Source organism: Oncorhynchus mykiss, chromosome 13 (assembly GCF_013265735.2).
Source record: "Oncorhynchus mykiss isolate Arlee chromosome 13, USDA_OmykA_1.1, whole genome shotgun sequence".
NCBI lineage: Eukaryota > Metazoa > Chordata > Actinopteri > Salmoniformes > Salmonidae > Oncorhynchus > Oncorhynchus mykiss.
This window is the reverse complement of record NC_048577.1, coordinates 15354301-15374578: the sequence shown is the minus strand read 5'-3', so window position 1 is coordinate 15374578 and position 20278 is coordinate 15354301. Positions and strand designations below refer to the sequence as shown.

The 20278-nt window shown below is 43.1% G+C and overlaps 3 protein-coding genes across 3 annotated transcripts; 2 read left to right on the top strand and 1 right to left on the bottom strand.

Annotated features, from left to right (window-relative positions):
• Positions 1-1037: 1037 nt before the first annotated feature.
• On the top strand, positions 1038-4189 carry LOC110485741 (WAP, Kazal, immunoglobulin, Kunitz and NTR domain-containing protein-like). Its single transcript, XM_021556898.2, has 2 exons — positions 1038-1985; positions 2203-4189. Exons 1-2 carry the CDS (start codon positions 1677-1679, stop codon positions 3748-3750), a joined length of 1857 nt encoding a protein of 618 aa, XP_021412573.2. The 5' UTR covers positions 1038-1676; the 3' UTR covers positions 3751-4189.
• LOC110485742 (methyltransferase-like 26) lies at positions 4188-6632 on the bottom strand. Its single transcript, XM_021556899.2, has 6 exons — positions 6262-6632; positions 5846-6008; positions 5633-5692; positions 5180-5247; positions 5005-5083; positions 4188-4771 (listed from the first exon to the last, which is right to left on the bottom strand). Exons 1-6 carry the CDS (start codon positions 6453-6455, stop codon positions 4715-4717), a joined length of 621 nt encoding a protein of 206 aa, XP_021412574.1. The 5' UTR covers positions 6456-6632; the 3' UTR covers positions 4188-4714.
• A 10181-nt stretch (positions 6633-16813) lies between these two features.
• On the top strand, positions 16814-19913 carry LOC118938534. The gene is made up of 4 exons (XM_036942603.1): positions 16814-16829; positions 17777-18071; positions 18801-19254; positions 19392-19913. The coding sequence occupies exons 1-4, from the start codon at positions 16814-16816 to the stop codon at positions 19458-19460; spliced, it is 834 nt and encodes a 277-aa protein (XP_036798498.1). The 3' UTR covers positions 19461-19913.
• Positions 19914-20278: the final 365 nt, after the last annotated feature.

The following is a 20278-nucleotide window of genomic DNA, read 5'->3' as shown; positions in this document are numbered from 1 at the left end:
CGCACCAACATAATACCTACATACCTACATAATACTGTGCAAATTACAATACAAAATATATTAAAAAATGTCTCTCTTCACAGTCCCCGTTGTGCCATAATGTGATATTTTATCTGGTTTTATTGCTAGCTTGAGTTTTGGGGTGATATTATTGGCTATTCAAAGCTTTGGCAATGTCAGTGCGCGAGCGGTGGGAATTTTTTGTTTGTCTTTGTCCTCTCCGACCCCTTGGCTGTCGGTATCAAGCTCAAGTGAAGTAAAACGGTGGGGGGTCTGAATTGATTAGTCGCCCCGGGGTTATTGGCTCCGCAGCCCCTAGCTCGCGGCCTCTCCGCAGCGGCTCTGAATGCCGGCGGTCAAAAGTCACGCGAAGGTTGAAGGGTCACGTTCAATGAAAGCGAAGGGAGTTTGCTTCTCATAGCCCTTTGAGCCGTGTGGAGACAAAGATGAGTCACACACCATTGAAAATGTGTCGCTTTACGTCTTGCCACCTGACCGTGGCATCTCTGAGCTTTGTGTGAATGATGGGTGTAAACTGACCGACGCGTCTAGACTTCGACTTGAACACAACCAAACGTAAACAACATGTTTCTATGCATGCGCTATCAGTGTCAAGTTGCGCATATTTCTTGCCAGTTCTGCTGTGCGCGCCTCCTCAAAATGTGATTCTTTCTCATTCAAATAGCCTATCTAGTCTTATTAATCCCACATTTAAAAAGTTGTCTATGTTCATGACATATTCAATATTTAATATCAACATTTTACACGTTCTAGATAAACTAGAATTACACCATAGTCTACTCATTGCGTAAAAGTCGATTGCGTAAAAAACGGAATTAGACACTTATGTCAACTTATTTATCAGTGTGCATTTATTTTATTTGTTTTATTTCACCTTTATTTAACCAGATAGGCCAGTTGAGAACAAGTTCTCATTTACAACTGCGACCTGGCCAAGATAAAGCCAGTGCATGGGTTCACTAGCAAACAAGAAGTACCTCCTGTTAGGAAACTTCTCAATCAATGCCCATTTATATGAGCATTATGAGCAACACTTCTAGAGTTTTTGTCTGGACGCATGAAACATTGATGGATTTCTCACCGGAATGTTTGGCCCAGTGCGTACTGTTGTTGGGACAGCTTGACAACACCGCCCTATCAAGATTCCTTTGATGTCTTTACAATGTTTGTCCAGTTGCTTAGCGCATGGTGCTGCTTCATAAAAGTTTCAGACACTGGACAACCATGGGGGCGGTCAGAGGCGCTGCCCTTCCTACCTCTAGTCACACCAAAACCGATATTGCGACTCTCTCTCTCTATCTCTTTGTGTAGTGAGTTGACTCCGCACGCATTGGAAGTCAGCGTAGATATAGCCAGATTTTTTTGTTGTTGCAGTTTTCTGTTTTAGTCTAACGGTTTTGCGATTTTTATCACAGATGTTATTTTTGTCCTCTTATTCGAGGCTACTTGTTGAATCAATGTACAGCGCAGAGGGAGATCTTTTTGTTGGACAATGGTTTATTCATCTGAAATTTGAGAACCGTTTCTCTTGCGTGGCGAGCGACAAATTGGCACTTGTACCCAGATTGGTTACGCACAAACTGGATGGCTGCATTTGAACAAAATGGACGTATTTTCCTGAGGGGCTGCACGGAAGTTATGGAACTTGTTGATGGATGACTTTCATGAAAGTTCCTTTTAAAATGAATATATCTTCCCTCAGCTGTCGAGGGGTTGGGGGTGGAAAGAACGTGGACACAAACCAGCCAAAAGCACTTATATGCCCAAAAGGACTCTTATCAGGACGCGCTGGTTGGTCCTCTCTTGTGTTTTTGGTTTGCCTCTGCGTCTTCCCACAACAGACGTGGAGTGCAAGTCTAGCTGGTTCCAAAGTGGAACATCCAGGAGTTTGTCCCAACAAGCTGAATGCTAACCTTTGGGTTGATGCACAAAGCACCTGCGAACGGGAATGTGAAGTTGACGAGGTGAGGCATTTATATGTATTCAATATTTAATTTCACAATCCATTGTCTGTCATTTGTTTATGACGAACTTAAACAGTTGTAAGGAAATGTGTTATACTGTGTGACTACACATCCATTACATTTTATTTTTCTTTTATTAGGCCTACCACTTGGTGTTTGTTGTTTTTAAATATACTATGTATTTTTACCTCAGTAAATGCCTGTTGTTATTCTCCAGGACTGTGCTGGCTTTGAGAAATGCTGCACCAATGTGTGTGGACTCTTCAGCTGTGTGGCCGCCCGTTTCTCTGATGGCACCCCTGCTCAGCCGGATGGCCAGGGCGGAGGAGAGAAGGGCCCCGGGGGCCAGGGCTCCATCGCCACCTGCCAGGGCTTCATCTGCAGCCAACAGGGGGCCACCTGCGACATCTGGGAGGACCAGCCCATCTGCAAGTGCCAGGACCACTGCGAGAAGGATCCCAGCTTCACCTGTGCCTCCGACGGACTCACCTACTTCAACAAGTGTTACATGGATGCTGAGGCGTGTACACAGGGTGTGACACTAACTGTGGTGACCTGCCGGTTTCATCTATCTGGGCCTCAAACAAGTCCACTCCCCCAGGACACAACAGCCAATCCGACGCTGACGTCCTTCCTGGAAGACCCCATTCCCCCAACGCTCTTCTCCAACCCCAGCCACCAGTCGGTCTACATAGGCGGCACGGTGAGTTTCCACTGCGATGTAATGGGTGTCCCGCGGCCCGTCGTGACCTGGGAGAAGCAGAGCGAGCGCCACGAGAGCCTGGTAATGCGGCCCGACCGGATGTACGGCAACGTGGTCATCACCAACATTGGCCAGCTAGTCGTCTACAACGCCCAGGTGTGGGACACAGGCATCTACACTTGCGTCGCCCGAAATGCAGCTGGTGTCCTCCGTGCCGACTACCCTCTCTCTGTCATCCGTCGGACCGAGGACGACATCTTCTCAGAGGACCCCGAGATGGCGGGAATGCCCATGGGGCCCCCGTTTTCGCCCACCGACTGCCTGGCGGAGCTGGACCGGCGGGAGTGCTCTGCCGAGCGCTACGTTGACTGGTACTACGACGCCGAGCAAGGTACCTGCCTGGCCTTCTCCAACGGGGGCTGCGATGACAGCCGCAACCGCTTCGAAACCTACGAAGAGTGCCAGGCATCCTGCCAGAGGGAGGGGATGGGGATCTGTTCCTTACCTGCGGTCCAGGGCCCCTGCAAGAGCTGGGAGGCCCACTGGGCCTGGAACTCCCTCTTGAAACAATGCCAGGCCTTTGCTTATGGCGGTTGCCAGGGCAACAGCAATCGCTTTCGATCCAAGAAGGAGTGCGAGGCAAACTGTCCGCAGTCCAAACGACGAGTCTGCAAAACATGCCGGGTCAAAGGTAAAATCGTCCCGAGCCTGTGTCGGAGCGATTTTGCCATTGTCGGTCGATTGACGGAACTGATCGAGGACCTCGATTCTGGGATCGCCCGGTTCAGTCTAGAGAAGATCCTCCGCGACGAGAAGATGGGCTTGGCATTCTTTAACACCCGCCACCTGGAGGTGACCCTGGCTAAGATGGACTGGAGCTGCCCCTGCCCCAACATCACCATGGAGGAGGGCCCCCTATTGGTCATGGGGGATGTACAGGACGGCATGGCCGTGATACATCCCGACAGCTACGTCAGACCCATCTCCGATAAGAGGCTGAAGAGGATTCATGAAGTCTTGGAGAAGAGGACCTGTGAGATGCTGCAGAGGTTCCGGGACTAGGGGCTCTATTCGATTCGTATCTCGGAAGTTCAGCGTTGCAGTGCGATTTAAAGGCAATTATCCCGCATTAGAGGAGACTGCATTCACGGTAAACACTGCAAATGTCGGCTCAATAGGAAATTACCTTCACATTTCTATCACGCAATCTAATGCTTCAGCAAGACAGATTGAATAGAGCCCTAGAACTGATCACCCCAACTTGGGCTGTCATAGCAAGGCTAATATACAATGGCATAGCCCTACAATGACATTTTCTGAAATGGAACGCACCCTACAGGTTGTGAGTAACTCTTCGGTGGAGTTTGTGCCATGATGTCCTGTATCAAATTACAGTGCATTTCTTTCTGACACTGTTTTCATTGTCCAGAAAAATCAAGCACTGACTTTTCAAACAATGCCAATGTTGTACATAACACAATCACATTGAGATGTGTAAATACCATTATTCAAATAGGTTTATTCAAATGTAATGTTTCATGTGTAAGATAACTTGTATTCAGTGTAACGTGCCATACTGTTTTCTAGTGATAATTCTATGCTGAAGTGGTGTAATGTTTCTCCTTTTTTTGAAATCCCATAACTTCAATGCATACTTCTTAAAGGTAAATTAATACTCCAAGTTGATTGAAAAAAATGTTATACTTTTTTCCTACACTTTTCTGATGTGGGTGTCATGCAAAAGCACCTTCCTACAACAATCCTATTCATTTTAATCAATAAAAGCGAGCGCCATACATTTTGAAGTTACCAAACAAATCACCTATGAGGAAATGACTTGTGTAGATCGGAGTTGGAAGGTGAGGGAATTATTGGATTTGGCATTGATTCAAATAAGGTATCAGTTCAGGTTCATTTTCAACCAAGTGTTAAATATCCATTACTGGTAATGTTATACCCTGTACAGACAGGAGCGCGATGGTGCATTTGTGATGTTGGAATGGAACCCCAGAGAGGGCAGTGGACTTCACACCAGACTCTCCTTCCGGAACAGAAGGCACTTGTTGTTAGCTGGCATGTCAACCTAACGTTACAATGACAAGAGAAAGTGGTTATAAGCTGACATCACAAAATATTTCACACATTTTGAAGTAAGAAATGGGTCATGGATGTTTCAATGTGGCATCTTTTGCTATTAGAATACATTTGGTCTGACAGTTAATTTAACATGTTTGTGTTACTTACGCAGATCATTGGGTTTCATTCACATCGTTATGAAATTCCTAAATGACTGATATTTGGAGTATCGCTTCTTACCATTTTCTCCAGGAACAAGCCACTCCTCTCTGCCACAGACCTGAGCAGGGTGACGTCCCTTAGGCCCCACTCTGGATTTCTATAAGACATCAACAGTTTGAGTTATTTGCTTCGATAATGTGTGGTCAAATAGCAGATATATTCAGATTCCGGCATTATTGTAGTTCTCACTTACCTCGACCTTAGACTGAGGTCAAAGTCGATGTTGCTTTGTGGAGTGATTTGTCCATTTAACGCATAGGGCTAGAGAGACGACATTAGAAGACGTAAGACAAGTTCATGAGGGCAATTTTTCACAGTGAGTTCGAAATTGGACTCCCTAAAAACACACCACTTCGATACAAGTGGCTTTTAGTAGCAGTTTAGGAGAGCATTTTCCCCAATCCTTTCCCTAACCTTAACCTAATTCTCCTCACTTGCTACGTACATGTTTGAAACCTGCTGCGTAAGTTCTGCTAACCTGCAACGAAAAGGTATATCAAAGTTGCATATTTTTAGGGAGTCCCAGTTCTAAATATGGGAAATACACAAATATCGCTTCCAACATCCTTTCTTCTACATGCTTATTTACTGCCAACATCAGGTTGAGGATATAGTCAACACTGCTTGTAACACCATTATAATATACCCCGTATGTCAGCAGTACTCCTTGTGGTTTCAGGATGGTTCCCGCTCCTTTGAACAAACCCTGTGGGTAAAAACATAACATCACACGATAATGAGTAGTGTAATAATGACTAGTTTGCAATAAAAGTATCATGTATCATCGGTTAGTGGACCATTAACTGTGTATTTGTAAGAGCATCTGTATAGACAATATGTAGGCCAAGACAGTATTCACCTCAGTGCAGGCCATTGGGGAGATATGGATCATGTTGATGTTGAGTACCAGGTCCAAGGACTCGGGCTGGATCCCACCCCAGTTTTCACAGGGTAGAGAGGCGTCAAGGTGGATGGCAGGCTTCACGTTCGGCAGGTTGTGATGCGCTCTGTATGCGTCTATACTGGTGGCGGGGACAAAATAGATAATTCTCATTGTAAGCATCAACAACAAATAATAGCTGCTGATATAGGCCTAAAGAAAGAGTTAGGCCTACTATTATTATCAACATGAATTCCTAGTAACCTATTTTGAATAACAGGCAGCTTTGGATTTTGGGAAAAACAACTCAGATCTGGACTCACTGAACCGTTATGCCTAACGTTACCACATTATGTATTAATTTGCAAGCTAAAAAAAAACCTCTTTAAACTCACCTGGCTAAAGATTGTCGGTCAAATTCTGACGGCTGCCAGGTAATATTTCGTAATCCCTGTGCGAAGTGGGTGACATGTTGCCCCGTACCAGACGATATCTCCAGTGCATTCAACGGTTTCGCCGTATCCACACTCTCACGGAGCACCGCAAGGATGGGTTCCTTATTTCTCTCGGCGGCAGGTGCATTGAGCATTTGGGCAACTCCTGGATACACTCTCCGCGCTAAAAGATGCAATTGTTTCCACCACTCCAGTTGAACTAGTTGGCTGTGCAAGTTAGTCACAACAGAGCTCTGAACAATATCGCCTCAGGACTATAACAATAGTAATCGACTTCCGCGATGTGTCGCGTGATTAACACGTCACCCGGCCTAGTGTAATAACTGCAACGTTATAATGTGCATTTTTCCTGAGATTGCAGTTCCTTAGGATGGAGTAGCAGGGTGATTCTTCAACTACAGGGCACTTCTATGTCCTCTTGGTACATTTTGTGAATTTTATTTAAAAAAATATACATATATATATATATATATATTGTTGTTCTTTAAGTATTATATTAAATTCACACTACAATCACTCCAGATTTTTTTAACACCTCTCTGTCAAGTATTTTAGCTTCTTTTCATATGCAATTTATCCCTCAATTTCACTGTTTTGCCCTTGTCCCTGACGCAGATTTTTGTGCTTCTACTATGTTTTGCTATTAAAAATCATTAATAATTACACATTATAAGGTTATCTACTCGAGAGAGAGAATATATATCAATATTTATTGTGAGTATGCCTTTATATTGTTTTTTTTTACACAAAAAATGTCCACCACTGGGGGCAAATTCCTCATTTAATAATGTTTTTTCAAGATAATGTTAATTTAGTTACCATGGAAACGTATTGGGCCACTGAAGCACATGACTGCAGCAGACAATTGTTCCTGATGTGATGTCCAGAAGTTGAAGAAAAATCTAGGTAAATATTGCTTGTGTAGAGAATGTTATTTATTGTCAGCCATTTCCAAACAAGCTATAATTGATTTAATTCGTGGTAGAATTTAGATGTTTTTTGTATATTTGATGTATTTAGTGTTAGCTATATGTTAGCTGTAATACTAGCCAAAGCATGCTGAGCAGCCTGTCATTTTTCTCCAATAACTGTAGAAGCTCATTTCCATCACAGTCATTTCGATCACAAACTTAACTGTGGTGGAAATGACTAAAGTCCATTATGTTATTAATTGTATTTTTATTTTATTTTTTACTTTAGGCTTATTTAATAATGTTATAAATTAGTTTATTCTAGACAAGCCTCCAAGGTGTGCACAAGTTGAGAACTTAAGTAGTTAGCCATTAAAATAATAGATGTATTAATTGTTTTTAGAAGATGCCACATAAAACAGCACAGAGGACACAGACATAGAAACAAAATAAAAAATGATCCTATATGATACCAGTAACATCTGCAAAAAGACAGGGAGAGATACTGGAAGAAAAAAGAGAAGGGAGAAGTGAAATCTCTCTCTGAGCTTACAAAGTGACAACAAAGAAGTAAGAGATGGCAATGAAAATGCAACCAATGGAATAGAAGACAGACTTTAAAGAGAACAGTTGCAATGGGAGACCAACCTATCAGCCAACACACCACCTCAGTCACCAGATGACTTGCAGCCAGAACATGAGGCCAACATACCTGCTCTTGCCTTATCTGCCCCTGATGCATGCCCTGATACCCCTTCCTCATTGTCCTCAACAGGAATGAGAAGTCGAATAATTGCTGCAAGGAAAAAGGTTGGAAAAGGTTGCTCAGAAACATACAAAGATCTTTGCATGGCAAATGTCAAACTTGATAAAGCTTCAAGGAAAGCTGAGAAATACCAAACAAGGTATGATCAACTGATGAAGAAAATGGAGAGACAAGATTCCCCAAAGACAAAGACTAAACAGCTAATGGCGGGAACTCCGAAGAACTTGAGAAGGATTTTATTGTTTCAAAATGCCATCATTGCAGAGTTAAAGCCAAAGTATAAAAAAAACGTGCAGTGCCAAGGACAAACAAGTGGCTTCAAAAATGCTCAGAGGCAACATCCTGAGAAAGTATGGCCTGGCCAAAGCCTCAAACAGACAATTTTGATTTTCAGCAAAAGCAATGAAGGCAAATGAAAACAGGCCAACAAGTCTTTAATACTCCAAGAAAAAGTAGTGGAACAGAATTAGCACTGCCACAGAAGAGAAAACCACTCGATTCTATCAACGGGATGACAACAGCAGAGCAACAACAGGGGGAAAAGGACACACTAACGAGGAACAAGAAAAAAAAAGCAGATGCGCTTCTTTTCAGACATTTAAGAGGGAATATTCAGAGATTAAAATGTCCTACTATGAATTCTGCAAAATATGTCATCTTTTGGGTTGTCAAGCCAACAGTCCAAGATGGGGACACATGCCTCTGCAAAACCCCACGCCAACCTCCAGTTCATGTCAGACAAACTACAGCATCACAAAGGGATCAGCTGCAGCAACAATGAGAAAGTTATTGAGTCTTTGTGCTGTGAGAACCTGAAGAAAGAGTGCATGTACACAGAGTGCTCCCTTTGTCAAGCCAAAGAGCATAAAACATCTGACTTTGATGTTGTTGAGCAGACAATGGTGGCTTGGTTGGGAAAACAAAGCTGAAGAGAGAGAAGAACAACAACAACAATTAGGGAAACATGGAGAAGTTCACAGTGCATTTGACAGTAAAAGAAAGGGAGTGTGGCACTGCAGATTCTACTGGAGGACTTCTTCAAAGGATTGAAAGAGAAGTTGGGGAAACAGGTGTACAACATTCCACACCAATACTCCAAACTGAGAGAATTAAAAGAGAATCTGCGGAAAGAGGAGATCATCGTGCAGATTGACTTGGCAGAGAACTACCTGTGTAAATACACCAGTGAAATCCAGGCAGTTGATGATTCTCACAATCAGGTGACCCTCCACACCTGTGTTGGATATACTACAAATGATACAGTTCCCCTTTGCTCACTATTTTATCAGGTGTTGAATTCGAGGGGATGCCCATTTTAGGAATCCCTGTAGGAATTCCTATCCTATTTCATGAATAATCATTTGATATTTCATGTGTAGGCGTCTACGGCAAAGTAAGTCTACCATCTCATTTAAATTACTGCACCGTTGGCGCTAGGAGCACAAGCATTTCGCTACACCCACAGTAACATCTGCTAAATATGTGTATGTGAACAATAAAATTGGATTTGATTTAAATGTGGGTTATGAAATAGTGAGATGGTGATTATTGTACTTGCCTTTGAGTCATGGTATTGAAATTAAGACTTGAAAACTTCAAAAGCACCTATAAGTAGAAGAACAGTTATTGCATTAAGACAATAGGAAATCATTCTGATGTTTGCTTCTCTTTTAAACAATGTTGGTACTACGTTGGTAATGGTTAGTTCTACGTTGGTAATGGTTGGTATTACGTTGGTATTGACATTCACAACTCCCTGTTTCTATTGCAGAACTCAATACAGGACCGTATACATGCAACTACAAACTGCTTGTCATCAGCACTGAGTGATTTCCACAGTCTTCATGTCCTCCATTTTGGCTCTGTACATTGTCCATGTGTCCCGGTGCCGTGCCGTTAGTGGACCCCTGCCTCAGGGGCGGGAAACTGAACGCTCCAGTTCTGGGTTCAGACAGAGGAAAGTCTGGTTCTTATCGTTATTATTGCTGTTGTTACTAGTAGTGGTGGTGACTACCGACTCGCTAAAGATAGTGTCTGAGAAGACAGAGTCTAGATTGAACGGGGTGCCACCGAAGAGGGATTCCTGGCAGGTGGATTTGGGTCGATCGGTGGCTACCTCTGGGTCTCCTGGGGTTTGCTCGGTGGTGGTGGTTGATTATCAGTGTCTGGTTCTTCTGTATTGTTCTGCTTGTTCTGCTGGCTTATTGCGGTGATCTCCTTTGAGACATGACTGAGTCATGGTATTGAAATTGAAACCTGAAACCTGAAATGTTGTGCTGGCTACATCATGTAGATGCTCTGTTACATCATCAGCAGTGAGTGGACAACTCGGGGGAAACGACTGGCTCCACACTGCAGCCTCTCTGATGTTCATATATATCACAGTACAATGTTACCTGAACAAATACTCTACTACACATGTGTGTGGAGCCTCAGTCATATACCATTGAATTGGCAGAAAGGATTGAGCCTTCGTCAAAAATAATAGTATTTTCTGATTGTTCTTGGTGAATGTCAGTTTTGTTTGATAAATAACAGACAATAGGACTCAAGCATATATCAAATTGTCCTTCTGTTTGTCTAACCATCATATAATGCCTATAGCCAGAACCGTGTATTGTAATAGAAGACTGCCTGTACAGTTCTTTAAATTCTCTATTCGTAGCATCCTTTTCTGAGAGCTCTATTTCACTCAATAGTCGAATATGGTGAATTTTTTAAAAATGTTTTCTGAATGCTTTGTACACATGTGCAAGTGTGTGTACAAGGCACTGAACTGGAGAGATAGGGCAAAATGACTATAGGCGCGGGTACGCCTACACTGCCCAGGTGAGGAAAAGTGCAGGGCTGAGGACACTCATTTCTGTGACAGTGCGCACGTCCTGCGCTTTTACGCACGGTCTCTTTGCAGTAATGCATAAACGTTGTTATGGTGGTATGACACTAGATTACTCTATATTTTATAATCAATTAAAAATAAGAAATTAAACTTGTTTACATTTTGTTTATGGCTATAGCTTGTGGTAAAGCGAATTAGAATTCCATTCTGATTCGAAACAATGTGCAATGACGTGTTCCATCTCTATGCGACCGAGAGGGTCACAATGCCGACGCTTCACATGGAACTCCAGAACCCAAGAGATATGTCCAGAACTCTCAATAAATCGTCAGTTCTTGATCGACAAACAACGAGAGAGACAGCATTATTATGGCAAGCTTTTCATGCATCTTCCCTGAAGACAGACGTTGTTCCATTAAGGACAACGAAGTCAATTCAGGTATGAACAATAACATACATTTCCGTCTGTAAATACAAATATTAATTGAAGGTGTAATTCCTACTGGAAAGGAAATAAAAAACAACATAGAAGATACGGCTTTAGGGGTTTGTTGTTAGTTACCAAACAATGTAACCATGCGAAATGAAGTTTTCCAGCTGACAATGGTTTTATTTTGGCCGATGAAAATGCTTTATGTCCCAATTATCTCTCTCTCTTCCACCCAAAATGTGCACTTGTTCACCTCCCTTTACTGATTTGAAAGGAAATGACTGGTATATTAAATATGGCTAAAACTCTACCTAGCCCCTACTAGCTGAATGTTTTTAGATTTGTGGGAAGTGGTGAATGAGTGCACACTTCAGCAGAAATGAGATGTTATTGGGATGCATGAAGAATATGAAGAATGCAATGAAGAATATCCCTTAATTGTAATGCTGAAATCAGTTTAGTTAACCCTGTGTTGGTGTTTCTGTCAGGGTGGATGTCAACGGTGACCCAACTCAACGCCCTTGGTGGTCCAGAGTCAGAGAGTCGGAAAATTGTTCAGAGCTTTGCAGAGGTACTTGGTGACAAGTACCACTACGAGAATGCCATCGACAGCTCTCTGCTCTGGACTGTTGGGTACACCCCCTACATTCCCCCAGCTCTGAAAGGAAGAAGCTTCCCTTCTGTCGAGAGCTTCTTCCTGGATGAGTGGGAGCCACTGACACTCCTGCAGACTTCTCAGGTTCTGTCCACCAGTGTTTCCATCGAGGAAGACAACCGGATCCAGTCTGCTGCAGGCCTAGTGTCTCAGCTTCTGTCTACCAGTGTTTCCATCGTGGAGAATGACCTGATCCAGTCTGCTGCAGGCCTAGTGTCTCAGGTTCTGTCCACCAGTGTTTCCATCGTGGAGAATGACCTGATCCAGTCTGCTGCAGTCCTAGTGTCTCAGGTTCTGTCCACCAGTGTTGCCATCGTGGAGAATGACCTGATTCAGTCTGCTGCAGGCCTAGTGTCTCAGGTTCTGTCCACCAGTGTTTCCATCGTGGAGAATGACCTGATCCAGTCTGCTGCAGTCCTAGTGTCTCAGGTTCTGTCCACCAGTGTTTCCATCGAGGAAGACAACCTGATCCAGTCTGCTGCAGGCCTAGTGTCTCAGGTTCTGTCCACCAGTGTTACCATCATGGAGAATGACCTGATCCAGTCTGCTGCAGTCCTAGTGTCTCAGGTTCTGTCCACCAGTGTTGCCATCGTGGAGAATGACCTGATCCAGTCTGCTGCAGGCCTAGTGTCTCAGGTTATGTCCACCAGTGTTTCCATCGTGGAGAAAGACCTGATCCAGTCTGCTGCAGTCCTAGTGTCTCAGGTTCTGTCCACCAGTGTTGCCATCGTGGAGAATGACCTGATCCAGTCTGCTGCAGGCCTAGTGTCTCAGGTTCTGTCCACCAGTGTTACCATCGTGGAGAATGACCTGATCCAGTCTGCTGCAGGCCTAGTGTCTCAGGTTCTGTCCACCAGTGTTTCCATCGAGGAAGACAACCTGATCCAGTCTGCTGCAGGCCTAGTGTCTCAGGTTCTGTCCACCAGTGTTACCATCGTGGAGAATGACCTGATCCAGTCTGCTGCAGGCCTAGTGTCTCAGGTTCTGTCCAGCAGTGACGCTAGAGTGAAGGATCGTGATGATTCCACACTGAGAGACTCCAACCAACCTGAGGTCCATGTGGCTGATGTCTCAACCAAGAGAAGTAGACTAGTCATCACTATTTCTATGTTTTCAACCGAGAGTTGCAATGCTTCGGTCCATGAGGTTGATGCTATTGCTACCAGCCTGGAGCACTCTGCTGAGAAAATGTCTACCTCTACCGCTGATGGCCACATTGTTTCATCCACTGCTGTAGCCAATCAGAAGGAAACAAGGGGCGGATTCGTCTCATCTCTACGGAGACTGTTCACAAGAAAGAACAGGATGCCTGTCAGTAATACTTATATACTTATATAATCTTTTGTACTGTAATATGTTATCATTTATTAACTATTGTTATACTAATATCCAGTGTTAATGGTTGTCTTTAAAATATTTTTCTCTGTTGTCTACTTGTCTGTTTTCAGGCTAAAGTGGCTTCCAAGAAGGAGCACATTCACTTGGTTGACCGCCTCAATGCTGAAGTCACCCACTGAGGGCACTCACTCACTGCTGAAGGCATCCAGAATGATGCTTCTGTTTCTCCTCAACGCCACCTACACCCCTGCCCCTCTCCCCCACACCAAACCCTACCAGGGTTGGGGTGAATTCCAGATATATTCAGTCAATTCAGCAAGTCAACTAAAATTCCAATTCCAATTGTTTCTCATAGGAGGCAATGAGGTAAATTTGAATTGCTATTGGAATTTCAGTTTACTTACTGAATTGACTGAATTGAAAATGAATTGACCCCAACCCTGATCCCTAAGCCCCCACCCCATCCATTTCTATCTTCAGTAAACTTTGTAGAATTTTATTTGAATGTGTTTTGGATCTTCATTAAAACCCACAATACATCTCTAATGAGGGTCACTCATGTTACACATCTAGATTTATCATCAAATATCGTAGAATTCAACAACAAATGCAGTGGTTTAGCAGTTCAACTTCAGTACTTGTCAATGAGTAACTGCACTGTGACCTTCAGAAACATGTAACATTGTGGAAAAACTGAAAACTTTTGCTGACATTTGGTTACAATGTAACTACACTGAACAAAAATATTAGCGCAACATGTAAAGTATTGGTCCCATGTTTCATGAGCTGAAATAAAATCCCAGAAGTGTTCCATATGTACAAAAAGGTTATTTCTCTCAAATGTTGTGTTTACATCCCTGTTAGTGAGCATTTCTCCTTGGCCAAGATAATCCATCCACCTGCCAGGTGTGGCATATCAAGAAGCTGATTAAACTGCATGATCATTACACAGGTGCATCTTGTACTGGGGAAAAGAAGAGGCCACTTTAAAATGAGCAGTTTTGTCACACAACACAATGCCACAGATGTCAGAAGTTTTGAGGGAGCGTGCAATTGGCATGCTGACTGCGGAAATGTTCACCAGAGCCATTACTAGAGAAGTCAATGTTAATTTCTTTACCATAAACTTTCCAATGTCGTTTTAGCGAATTTGGCAGACCACACCAGGGTCTGAGGAGTATTTCTGTCTGTAATAAAGCCCGTTTGTAGGGAAAAACTCATTCTGATTAGCTGGGCCTAGCTCCCCAGTGGGTGGGTCTGGCTGCCAGGTGGGTGGGCCTATGCCATCCAAGGCCCTCCCATGGCAGCACCCCTGCCCAGGACCTAATTAATTTATTTCAATTGTTTGATTTCCTTATGTGAACTGCACCTCAGTCAAATCTTTCAAATTGTTGCATGTTGCGTTTATATTTTTGTCTGCACATTTTCTTGAGAATGACATGCGTTCTCACTCATTACTTCTAGAATCAGAAATGAAAACCGACTCAACGTAATATATTAAAGGAATGAAAAGGGCTTTATTCAACGGTGGCTCCTGAAGTCCCTGCACACATTTACATTTACAAGGTTCCATCTTCACTGAGGACAATCTCAGTATCGGATTTTAGCAGAGACAATGAAGCAGAGACAATGAAAAGCAAACAAATTAACAAACTGAACAAACCAAACAAAAACTCAGTCCCCACATGATATGTGACATGACACATGACCCGAAGAACCATATTGGTGCGTTTTTCCTAATCAGATGATTACTGATTGTGTTTGTTATTATAAGTTCACTGTAATGTCCAACGTTCTGAACTAACATGGTAATGTAATGTACATGTTGTCTACTAGTCTGTATGTGATATCAACACTCTGGACAGAGAGCTATGGTTTTTCGGTAGAAGGATTTATGTGTATAACTAGATCTACTGTATGGGACAACAAAAAGTACATATGAATAGGGAGTTGAAGCATTTGTAGAGTGACACGGCCTATTAACACAAATTAAAACACAAATATCAACACAGACTTATATAAATACTAATAAAAACATAATACTGAAAACTTTTGTCAAACAACAAAGGAAGATTGTCAATGTGCTTTTTTGAAAACAACAACTTATTCCCTAAAAGTACATTCTATTTATATCTTCATTTGGACTAAATATAAAAAATCTGTACATTAGAGAAACAAGTGTAGTATGTGAATGTGTCTTTGTATGTTTTCAGTTCATCTTATCATTATATACAGTCTATAATCTCAGCCCAGAAACAGAGATCTTATAATACTGTATAACACAGAGTTATAATGACTTGTGAAAAGTGCCTAAAACCAAAACATCACTACTTCAAAAGCACCTATAAGAAGAAGAACAGTTATTGCATCAACACAATAGGAAATAATTATGTTTGCATCTCTTTTAAACAATGTTGGTACTACATTGGTAATGATTAGTTCTACGTTGGTAATGGTTGGTACTATGTTGGTACTGACATCCACAACTCCCTGTTTCTATTGCAGAACTCAATACAGGACCGTATACATGCAACTACAAACTGCTTGTCATCAGCAATCAGCACGGAGTGATTTCCACAGTATTACTCTCACAGTCTTCTTGTCCTCCATTTTGGCTCTGTACATTGTCCATGCGTCCCAGTGCCGTGCCGTTAGTGGACTCCTGACTCAGGGCCGGGAAACGGACGTTACGCTCCAGTTCTGGGTTCAGACAGAGGAAAGTCTGGTTCTTATCGTTATTATTGCTGTTGTTACTAGTAGTGGTGGTGACTACCGACTCGCTAAAGATAGTGTCTGAGAAGACAGAGTCTAGGTTGAACAAGGTGCCACCGAAGAGGGATTCCTGGCAGGTGGATTTGGGCCGATCGGTGGCTACCTCTGGGTCTCCTGGGGTTTGCTTGGTGGTGGTGGTTGATTTTCAGTGTCTGGTTCTTCTGTATTGTTCTGCTTGTTCTGCTGGCTTATTGCGGTGATCTCCTTTGAGACATGACTGAGTCATGGTATTGAAATTGAAACCTGAAACCTGAAATGTTGTGCTGGCTACATCATGTAGATGCTCTGTTACATCATCAGCAGTGAGTGGACAACTCGGGAAAAATGACTGGCTCCATACTGCAGCCTCTCTAATGTTCATATATATCACAGTACAATGTTACCTGAACAAAAACTCTACTACACATGTGTGTGGAGCCTCAGTCATGTACCATTGAATTGGCAGAAAGTATTGAGCCTTCGTCAAAAATAATAGTGTTTTCTGATTGTTCTTGGTGAATGTCAGTTTTGTTTGATAAATAACAGACAATAGGACTCAAGCGTATATCAAATTGTCCTTCTGTTTGTCTAACCATCATATAATGCCTATAGCCAGAACCGTGTATTGTAATAGAAGACTGCCTGTACAGTTCTTTAAATTCTCTATTCGTAGCATCCTTTTCTGAGAGCTCTATTTCACTCAATAGTCGAATATGGTGATTTTTTTTTTATTGTTTTCTGAATGCTTTGTACACATGTGCAAGTGTGTGTACAAGGCACTGAACTGGAGAGATAGGGCAAAATGACTATAGGCGCGGGTACGCCTACACTGCCCAGGTGAGAAAAAGTGCAGGGCTGAGGACACTCATTTCTGTGACAGTGCGCACGTCCTGCGCTTTTACGCACGGTCTCTTTGCAGTAATGCATAAACGTTGTTATGGTGTTATGACACTAGATTACTCTATATTTTATAATCAATTAAAAATAAGAAATTAAACTTGTTTACATTTTGTTTATGGCTATAGCTTGTGGTAAAGCGAATTAGAATTCCATTCTGATTCGAAACAATGTGCAATGACGTGTTCCATCTCTATGCGACCGAGAGGGTCACAATGCCGACGCTTCACATGGAACTCCAGAACCCAAGAGATATGTCCAGAACTCTCAATAAATCGTCAGTTCTTGATCGACAAACAACGAGAGAGACAGCATTATTATGGCAAGCTTTTCATTCATCTTCCCTGAAGACAGACGTTGTTCCATTAAGGACAACGAAGTCAATTCAGGTATGAACAATAACATACATTTCCGTCTGTAAATACAAATATTAATTGAAGGTGTAATTCCTACTGGAAAGGAAATAAAAAACAACATAGAAGATACGGCTTTAGGGGTTTGTTGTTAGTTACCAAACAATGTAACCATGCGAAATGAAGTTTTCCAGCTGACAATGGTTTTATTTTGGCCAATGAAAATGCTTTATGTCCCAATTATCTCTCTCTCTTCCACCCAAAATGTGCACTTGTTCCCCTCCCTTTACTGATTTGAAAGGAAATGACTGGTATATTAAATATGGCTAAAACTCTACCTAGCCCCTACTAGCCGAATGTTTTTAGATTTGTGGGAAGTGGTGAATGAGTGCACACTTCAGCAGAAATGAGATGTTATTGGGATGCATGAAGAATATGAAGAATGCAATGAAGAATATCCCTTAATTGTAATGCTGAAATCAGTTTAGTTAACCCTGTGTTGGTGTTTCTGTCAGGGTGGATGTCAACGGTGACCCAACTCAACGCCCTTGGTGGTCCAGAGTCAGAGAGTCGGAAAATTGTTCAGAGCTTTGCAGAGGTACTTGGTGACAAGTACCACTACGAGAATGCCATCGACAGCTCTCTGCTCTGGACTGTTGGGTACACCCCCTACATTCCCCCAGCTCTGAAAGGAAGAAGCTTCCCTTCTGTCGAGAGCTTCTTCCTGGATGAGTGGGAGCCACTGACACTCCTGCAGACTTCTCAGGTTCTGTCCACCAGTGTTTCCATCGAGGAAGACAACCGGATCCAGTCTGCTGCAGGCCTAGTGTCTCAGGTTCTGTCCACCAGTGTTTCCATCGTGGAGAATGACCTGATCCAGTCTGCTGCAGGCCTAGTGTCTCAGGTTCTGTCCACCAGTGTTTCCATCGTGGAGAATGACCTGATCCAGTCTGCTGCAGTCCTAGTGTCTCAGGTTCTGTCCACCAGTGTTGCCATCGTGGAGAATGACCTGATTCAGTCTGCTGCAGGCCTAGTGTCTCAGGTTCTGTCCACCAGTGTTTCCATCGTGGAGAATGACCTGATCCAGTCTGCTGCAGTCCTAGTGTCTCAGGTTCTGTCCACCAGTGTTTCCATCGAGGAAGACAACCTGATCCAGTCTGCTGCAGGCCTAGTGTCTCAGGTTCTGTCCACCAGTGTTACCATCATGGAGAATGACCTGATCCAGTCTGCTGCAGTCCTAGTGTCTCAGGTTCTGTCCACCAGTGTTACCATCATGGAGAATGACCTGATCCAGTCTGCTGCAGGCCTAGTGTCTCAGGTTATGTCCACCAGTGTTTCCATCGTGGAGAAAGACCTGATCCAGTCTGCTGCAGTCCTAGTGTCTCAGGTTCTGTCCACCAGTGTTGCCATCGTGGAGAATGACCTGATCCAGTCTGCTGCAGGCCTAGTGTCTCAGGTTCTGTCCACCAGTGTTACCATCGTGGAGAATGACCTGATCCAGTCTGCTGCAGGCCTAGTGTCTCAGGTTCTGTCCACCAGTGTTTCCATCGAGGAAGACAACCTGATCCAGTCTGCTGCAGGCCTAGTGTCTCAGGTTCTGTCCACCAGTGTTACCATCGTGGAGAATGACCTGATCCAGTCTGCTGCAGGCCTAGTGTCTCAGGTTCTGTCCAGCAGTGACGCTAGAGTGAAGGATCGTGATGATTCCACACTGAGAGACTCCAACCAACCTGAGGTCCATGTGGCTGATGTCTCAACCAAGAGAAGTAGACTAGTCATCACTATTTCTATGTTTTCAACCGAGAGTTGCAATGCTTCGGTCCATGAGGTTGATGCTATTGCTACCAGCCTGGAGCACTCTGCTGAGAAAATGTCTACCTCTACCGCTGATGGCCACATTGTTTCATCCACTGCTGTAGCCAATCAGAAGGAAACAAGGGGCGGATTCGTCTCATCTCTACGGAGACTGTTCACAAGAAAGAACAGGATGCCTGTCAGTAATACTTATATACTTATATAATCTTTTGTACTGTAATATGTTATCATTTATTAACTATTGTTATACTAATATCCAGTGTTAATGGTTGTCTTTAAAATATTTTTCTCTGTTGTCTACTTGTCTGTTTTCAGGCTAAAGTGGCTTCCAAGAAGGAGCACATTCACTTGGTTGACCGCCTCAATGCTGAAGTCACCCACTGAGGGCACTCACTCACTGCTGAAGGCATCCAGAATGATGCTTCTGTTTCTCCTCAACGCCACCTACACCCCTGCCCCTCTCCCCCACACCAAACCCTACCAGGGTTGGGGTGAATTCCAGATATATTCAGTCAATTCAGCAAGTCAACTAAAATTCCAATTCCAATTGTTTCTCATAGGAGGCAATGAGGTAAATTTGAATTGCTATTGGAATTTCAGTTTACTTACTGAATTGACTGAATTGAAAATGAATTGACCCCAACCCTGATCCCTAAGCCCCCACCCCATCCATTTCTATCTTCAGTAAACTTTGTAGAATTTTATTTGAATGTGTTTTGGATCTTCATTAAAACCCACAATACATCTCTAATGAGGGTCACTCATGTTACACATCTAGATTTATCATCAAATATCGTAGAATTCAACAACAAATGCAGTGGTTTAGCAGTTCAACTTCAGTACTTGTCAGTGAGTAACTGCACTGTGACCTTCAGAAACATGTAACATTGTGGAAAAACTGAAAACTTTTGCTGACATTTGGTTACAATGTAACTACACTGAACAAAAATATTAGCGCAACATGTAAAGTATTGGTCCCATGTTTCATGAGCTGAAATAAAATCCCAGAAGTGTTCCATATGTACAAAAAGGTTATTTCTCTGAAATGTTGTGTTTACATCCCTGTTAGTGAGCATTTCTCCTTGGCCAAGATAATCCATCCACCTGCCAGGTGTGGCATATCAAGAAGCTGATTAAACTGCATGATCATTACACAGGTGCATCTTGTACTGGGGAAAAGAAGAGGCCACTTTAAAATGAGC